The sequence below is a fragment of the Hydra vulgaris genome, chromosome 04 (genome assembly GCF_038396675.1).
Source record: "Hydra vulgaris chromosome 04, alternate assembly HydraT2T_AEP".
In the NCBI taxonomy this organism is placed as follows: Eukaryota; Metazoa; Cnidaria; class Hydrozoa; order Anthoathecata; family Hydridae; genus Hydra; species Hydra vulgaris.
Window position 1 is genome coordinate 10,945,410 of NC_088923.1, and position 8,376 is coordinate 10,953,785.

The following is an 8,376-nucleotide window of genomic DNA, read 5'->3' on the forward strand; positions in this document are numbered from 1 at the left end:
ATTTGAATTATCACTATGACAAACATGTATTTTATGAGATTTTTTGTGTAAATTTGTAAAATTTACACAAAAAATCTCATAGTGTAAATGTAAATTTTATGAGATTTTTTGGATTGATCTTTGATTGAGTTAAACAATATTTTGTATATTTCAAATTTTCATTTTTCATTTCACTAAGTGGTAAAGTAGTTCTATTATTTTTTTATTTTGTTTTAAAGGTCTAAAAAATTAGCAAAACGTTTATTACAATATGGAATTTGAATAAAATCATTTAATATTACTTATAATATAAGTAAATGTCTAAATGGATTGTTAAATGCCAGAAGTGTAAATAACCTTTTCTAAATTCATATGAATATGTTGGGCATTAGATTAGTGCCCATTAAAAATGCTAATTTACTTCAAGTTATTTTTTATGTTTTAAAATCATATTTCTTTAAAATAGTTTTTATTGCAAATATGATTTTATTAGCATGTGATAGATTTAAAACAAATGCTATAAAAAGAAAGGCCTTTTACAAAATATTAATAAAAAAACAGAAACAACAACAATAATAATAATAATAATAATAATAATAATAATAATAATAATAATAATAATAATAATAATAATAATAACAATAATAATAATAGTAATAATAATAAAAGTAATAATAATTATTATTATCATAATTATATGTTCACACTGGTAATACGTGATAAGTTTAAAAAAAAATTAAAAAATACTAATATTTTGCATCAGGGTTAAATTTTATTTACAAACATTTGCATTCGGTTACCGTCAAATTTTCTAGTTGTACAAGTTTAATCACTTCATTGACAGATGAGCGGTCTATTATTAAAGCTGTTCCTGGCAAAAACTTTGTAGGAGCGCAACACGGATATTTGACAATATCATTTTGAAGCACATCTGCATAGAGAGCTTGTAATATTGAATGGCTTGTTTGTTCATCGTTATCTTTGTCATTTTTATGAAAACAAAATCCTTTGCAGTGATTAATAATAAAATGAGTAGGGTAAATAAACAATTTCTGCCAATCAATTAGTTCTAAAGGTACATTTAACGGTTCAACTCCACAAACCTTTGCATTGTCAGAAACTACCCTGCGCTTTCTTTTTGCTAAATCATTTTCAGCGGTTGGTATAAAACGCTTTTCATTTTTCTTTAAAAGAGATGTTAATGATAGTTCTTTATTTTCTTTTGTAAATATGATTAAAACAGGCTTATGTCGAACATATTTAGCTTTAAAACTAAGAAACATATTGGCTCCATAGAGTTTTCTAACTGTTATATATAAACCGTTGTTTTTAGCTCGATTATCAATCCAGTCTTGTACAACTTCTGTGACAGGAAAAACTTGCCAACCATAACTTGCTGAACTTATTATCTTTGAGCTCACTGTTTTGTTACTCAATGAGTTTCTAACTTCTATTTGTAAAACAGTTGTTAAAAAACGATAACTTGCGCTGTGGCCTTTAAACAACCTCAGTTCTGCTCTTTTTAGAACTTCTTGTGAGTTTGCAATACCTGATACGTCGAAAAAATGAATTCTACTTTGTAAACCACCTAAAATTAAAATCCTTAATAACATGAAATGAAACATATTTATTTTAACCCTAAATAATGAAAAAAATTTATTTTAAGTCTTCCCTAACAATGAAAAAAAATATATATATATATATATATATATATATATATATATATATATATATATATATATATATATATATATATATATATATGTATATATATATATATATATATATATATATATATATATATATATATATATATATATATATATATATATATATATGTATAGGTTTTAAACGAGCAAACCACTATAAATAGTTAGAAAAATTATCAGTTAAACAACAAATAGTTTTGAAGTACTTGTTTTGTTTCATTTAAATTTTAAAGTTTTATTTTCATGTTATACATTCAATATAAATCCTCTAAAATCGCTTACAATCTGTAGTAAAAAAAAAATGGAACAAAAGTAATCTAATTAATATAATAATAAAACAATAATTAATAATAGTAAAACAATAATTAAAACAGTTATAATTACATTGGTCAGAGGCCCTTATAAAACAATTTTTTTTTAAAGATTTTTCAATTGGGTAATACGAAAAAAACGAACTTCATAAACTTTAAAAAGGGCCTCCTAAATTTGCTGCCCCCCCCCCTCTCTTATTGGTTGGCTTGGGGGAGCTTAGCCTCGGCACTGGGTGTATGCCATACATACAAATTAATTTCGTTTTTTATTTAAGAAAGTATTACTGGCTAGTTTTAGGTAAGGTAACTTATAAGAAAAGCTTTCTTTACGCAACAAACTGAATGGGGCAAAATATAACTCAAGGATATAAATTGAAAAAAAAAAATTATTGAAATAAGGTTTGACAATAACAAACATCTACAGCTGGCATGTATGGATACATAAAAACTTTCATTAACTTTCTTTTCTTTACAGTTGCTTTTTTGCCATTGTTAAATACGATATGGTTAACCCAAGAGGGCTGAATATTTCTACTAAATATAATGTTTTTTTGATCTGTCTATGTATATTATCAGATTCCTGAATAAAGACATACCATAACTCAAAACTCTTTTGCTCAATCATTTAACATTTCTATGTTCGTAAATAAACTCGCGTAATGTTGCTAGCATATGACTGTTCCTATTCTGTGGAATATATAAATCAAACAGTGAAGAGTTAAATATTCTGAATTTTTGTTTATAAAAAAAGTTCCCACATTACCTTCACCTTTTTGGCAAGTTTATGAAATTTTATAGGTCATTACATAAGTGGTAAGGAAACTGCTTGAAAGATACTCAACTAGGAAACAAGTTTATATGATTTTCTATACTTTGTTTAATCTGTTCAATAAATTTATTATACAATGTTTCCCCCATCTTTTTGGCGCAGGAATATAATTTTCATGTTTATTCACACGATAGTATGATATTTGCTGCTAATGTCTAATGTAGACGAGTAAAACTCTTTACATACACGATGCTTGACATCATCAACAACAAAATTGTAAAGATTAAACGCGTGTAAAAGGCGAAACCATTTCGCGGTCTTAACACAAAACCATCAGTCGATGTAGCAGGATTACTATGCAAGTTCTAAATAAATCATTTGGTGTATGTAATACTTTTAATACTTTTTGGTAAAACAACCTTGCCTCTGATATTTAGATACATATAAAGCCGCTTTCTTTATGACCGTTTTTAGGTATGATAGTTTACCTTTACGTTTTTTTGTTTTTCTGTTGTTTGGAGATAATCTTAGTTGGCCAGCAGTTAAAGAATTGAACATAAGGAGTTCTAACATTAATAGCAACCTTGATATTAGGCTGTCGTTGATAATTTAAAAATAAAAATTAAACAAAACAAATTATGCAATCCAAATAAGCTTATAAGCTTGTTAAAACCTCATTGATACTGTTGTATAAGTGTAATGAAATAACTAACCAAATAAAGACACATAAATAACTAGGTTATCAATGTACCAAGAACCGTCTGATATATGACATAAACTATCTTCTAGTTACTTATAAGCAACAAAAAGATAATTTATTTCATATATGAGACGACTCAAGTCATATATGAGACAATTCATGATATGTTTATAACTCTGTTACATAATGTGTCTTTATCTATTTAGCCATTTCATTATACAACAGTATCCATGAAGCTTTAACAAGATAATGTTGTACTAAAATAATTAGTGAATTGTTTATTGTTTATTGATAACTAAGAAAAGCCGATTAGCTATACAAATAATAGAGAATAAATAAAAAATACCTGTTTTTTTGTTTATTACTTCACGAAATGAACCATTTTCTTCGGCCATTTCAAAATAAAAATAGAGGAAATCTGTACTAAAAATTTAATTGGTTGTTGTAAATACAACAAAATAACATTTATAACTATTGCCGTTTCGGACATATAACAGTCGGAAACAATTGATTTGGCACTATTAGAAGTTTTTATTTTATTTTAGACGTAGTACAGGTAGAAGGAATTCAATCACAGTACAAATTATCAATTTTAGTATATAATTTTAGTATATAATTGGACAAAGATATTATATTTAACAACTTTTTTTTGAATTAGATTATTTAAAAACGTTTTGCAATGGTCTAAATATATTTCTGACTTTACATCATAAAGTCAAAAATATATTTTTATATGTTTGACTAAATACAATTGTAACTTTATTTTTAAACTTTTAAATATAAAAAGTAAATAAAAAAACTAATAATTTTAATACCAGTAATAATTTCCACTAAAGTATTTTTAATGTAAGAAATAAAAGTTCAAGCCAATACAACGGAAAATATTTTAGTTGTATATCATTTAACTAAAAAAAGAGATTGGGGTAAGTATTGAGAAAACAAACAAACAAAAAAAACTATAGTATCATCTTTATTTTCTGTTTTTCATAATACAGACATATTTAAGTGTAACATCTATAATTTTATCTACTTAAGTAATTTTAATACTTAAATATCTTATATGAAATATACCAAGAAACTTATATTAAAATTCTTTTTTCCTTTGTATGTTCCTTACATTTAAGTTTGCTTTCTCATAGTTTGATAAAGATTTTTTTTTTGTAACATTAAGTTTAAGCCAGGCATTTTATTATACATTGATTTCACTTGCTAATCTGTTCTCCTCACTTTTCTCTACTATTACAACACCGTCAATTTTTTCAAACTTGAGTTTAACTGGTGCTATATGCAATTTTATACAATACTATGTATATATATATATATGCATATATATATATATATATATATATATATATATATATATATATATATATATATATATATATATATATATATATATATATATATATATATATAACATATATATATATATATATATATATATATATATATATATATATATATATATATATATATATATATATATATACATATATATATATATATAGAGAGAGAGAGAGAGAGAGAGAGTGAGTGAGTGAGTGAGTGAGTGAGTGAGAGAAAGAAAGAGAGAGAGACACACACACATATATATATCGTTATTATACTCACTTAAATCGTTATAGCTTCTTGCTACATTTCCATTAAACAAAAGATTTTTTGATGTATTCGAACTAGAAAAACTTTTGTATAAGTCGTGCAGATACTGAGGAACATTTTTAGCATACAAAGTCCTCCATGTAAAGTTGACATATTTATCATCATAATTTGGTTTAGCCAGAGGGTGTCCCAGAGATAAACCATTTAAGTCCATTATCATAATTACAAAAAAAAAATTACTGAAATCCATTTTCTTAGAATTGTTAAGTTTTATAAAACTATTAAGTATATTTGTTGATGCGTACAAAGTTTTTAAATAGATATTATATTTCACTTCTATCAGAATTCTTGGCTTTTTATTCATATTTATAAACTTTAATTTAAGATCAATAAGCTTTTGGGTGCTCCGTTAGCTTAGAGATAATTTTAATATAATACAAAAGCCTTAGTTAATGCTTCATTTAAAACAATAGATCAGGTTTTAAGGATTTATGATAAGTAGTTTAACATACCAATATCATAATATACTAATTTGCATAAGTAATAAAACAAATGTATATATATCTTGTATATTATATATTTTATCTTTAACTTTATGCAAAGAAACACATTAAAACCACTTTTTTTTGTATAAAATTATTGTTTTAGGTATTTTTTTAGCAGGCATAGAAAAACTTTACACTATCGATTGGAAGCATTTATTATTATAAACTAGTAAAAAAAAACACGTTCATTGCAAATAAGCAGTTTGTAAATAAACACGTGTTTCGATTAAAAAAAAAAAAAAAGTGAGAGATTTAATTGGGGTAAAAACGGTTTTATCTTCCATCCAAACTTTAATTTTGAAACTGGCGTCACTAAGTCTGATATGCAAAAGAATTAATTGCAAAAAGCGCTAAAATATAATAACAATTGGACTTTGCACCAGGTTGAATTGTATTGATAATTCTCTGTGCTAATAATAATAATAAAGGATGGTTAAATGAAGTTTTAATTGGAAACCGTAACGTATATAATAATTTTTTTCTAATGACATTTTATTTTCATTTTTTAATTAAATTAGCCAATCATCAGTGTATACAATATGTGAACTTTTGATCACCAAAAATAAAAGTGGTTTAACAAAGTCAAAATTGAACATAAAAAAATTTAAACTAAACTAGGTTTAATATAAATTGGGTTCTTTTTATTTCAAGTTTAAAATAGACAACAATATTAAGCAATATTTTCTTCAACTGACTTTAATTTAGGATACCACACCAGACACTGGATCACCAGAGACTGGGATTTATTTGAAAAACTATAGTACATATTAGTAGTCGTCACTATTTTTTATAAATTTAACTATGTTTAACTATGTTTAACTATGTATAAATGTATAAATTTGTGTTAATATGTATAAATTTAACTATGTTTGTTCGTTTAGGATGTTTTATTATTTGCTAATAGTGTTGAAATTTAGCTGTTTAGTGTTTATATATATTTTTATAAATACTCATACTCTTTCTCACACAACTTTATGAAAGTTACTTATTTAAATTCATAAAAATATTTCAACTAAAAAAATTTTAAATAGATTTTTTTTAAATGATATAGTTATTTTAATATTTAGCACTAAATTCCTTTCACTACTTTATCAGTAGTGTCTTATAAGTATTGTAATAAAGTGACGCCGACGTATAATAACAATTAAACTTATCCATCTAAAAGATGAGATATTTTAGGCGCATACCTTTCGACAAAAGAGAAAGAGAGAGAATGAAACAAAACAAAAAAACAATCTTGAATTATCGACAATGTTTTCTTTAGCATACGAGCACCGGAAGTTAAAATACACCAATCTTTGTAGTGTATTGTGTATAATTATCTCTTGCTTTCACTATAATAAAAATCCAAAAAGTGGCCATCCATGCATACATTTAATGTATCAAATAGTGGATAAAAATACAATTAAATAAATAAAATATAATTAGTATTAAACATGGCCGTCCCGAAGAGATTTTAATGTGGAGGGGGATGGGGGGATGGGGGAGGGTTACTTATCAGTTTTTTGCCGACTGAAGCCAAAAAAAAATTTTTGTCTACTAACTATTCTTAAAAAAATAAAAAAAAGGTCCCTGCCGACATTCGCCGACTGAAAACTATAGTTTTCATTTTTCAACTCCAGTATCCGATTTGCCGACTCATAAAATTCGTATGGGAGTTAGACACCCCCTACGCCCTTCCCCCCACTCCTTCCTCTAGACGGCCCTGGTATTAAATGTTTAACTTTTTTTGACCAATTTTTACTTTATAGGGTTTCAGTTTAAAAGATTACGGAAAATAAAATATTAGGTTTTAATATTTTATACTGAACCCTTTAATAACTTTTACCTTACTGGGTGGTCTTGTTTGAAATAGCCACAACTCGTACTATAAATAAGTATACCTTTGTAGTTTCACAAGGTAGTGTTTTTAGTCTTTTTAGCTGATACTACAAAGATTGCTATTATTTTGATCTTTTCATGATAATTATCTATCAATTTTTTTCGTAAGTGGATAGATCTACTTTAACTGGTAATTGGATTAAAATTTTTTTTTTTAATTTTAGTTTAAAAGTTCAAATCTAACACCGGCAGTTTTAAATATTTTTTAAACTTAAAATGCATGCTAAAAATAAAAATTCATTTATTTACATACAAATTAAAAATCAAAATCATTAGTTGTCGGTGCACAATCGAAAGTGGAAAATTTCAAGAGTAATAATTTTGGAAACGTTCAGATTATAAATCTAAAAATTTGTTGGATTTTGGTTTAAAATACTAATTAAAAATATTCTGTTTTATTGGATTACTAAAAGAATTAATGGCGCAAGTGTTCGCGTTAACTCTAAAACAAATTAAACAAAGCAAAGTTTTTTTTTTGAGATCGAGATGTTTAGCCTGCAAGAATGGTAAGAATAACAAATTTTTTTATGTTTATAACAATAAGAAAAAATGTTGTCTCTCAAAAATTTACCATGGCTGGAGGCAGTGGATTAAGAATCTACCCTTATAAAGTTTGAACACTGCATGCAAATACATATACATATATATATATATATATATATATATATATATATATATATATATATATATATATATATATATATATATATATATATATATATATATATATATATATATATATATATATATATATATATACACATACATACATACATACATACATACATACATGCATGCATGCATGCATGCATACATACATACATACATAGACTTTCTTTATATATTAAATTATCTTAAAATAGTTTTCCCTGAATATCCTTGT

At 25.1% G+C, this 8,376-nt stretch overlaps 1 protein-coding gene across 1 annotated transcript; it reads right to left on the reverse strand.

The window, feature by feature from the left end:
- Positions 1 to 715: 715 nt before the first annotated feature.
- Positions 716 to 5,481, reverse strand: LOC105850737 (protein DVR-1 homolog). The gene is made up of 2 exons (XM_065794763.1): positions 5,080 to 5,481; positions 716 to 1,567 (listed from the first exon to the last, which is right to left on the reverse strand). The coding sequence occupies exons 1-2, from the start codon at positions 5,429 to 5,431 to the stop codon at positions 756 to 758; spliced, it is 1,164 nt and encodes a 387-aa protein (XP_065650835.1). The 5' UTR covers positions 5,432 to 5,481; the 3' UTR covers positions 716 to 755.
- Positions 5,482 to 8,376: the final 2,895 nt, after the last annotated feature.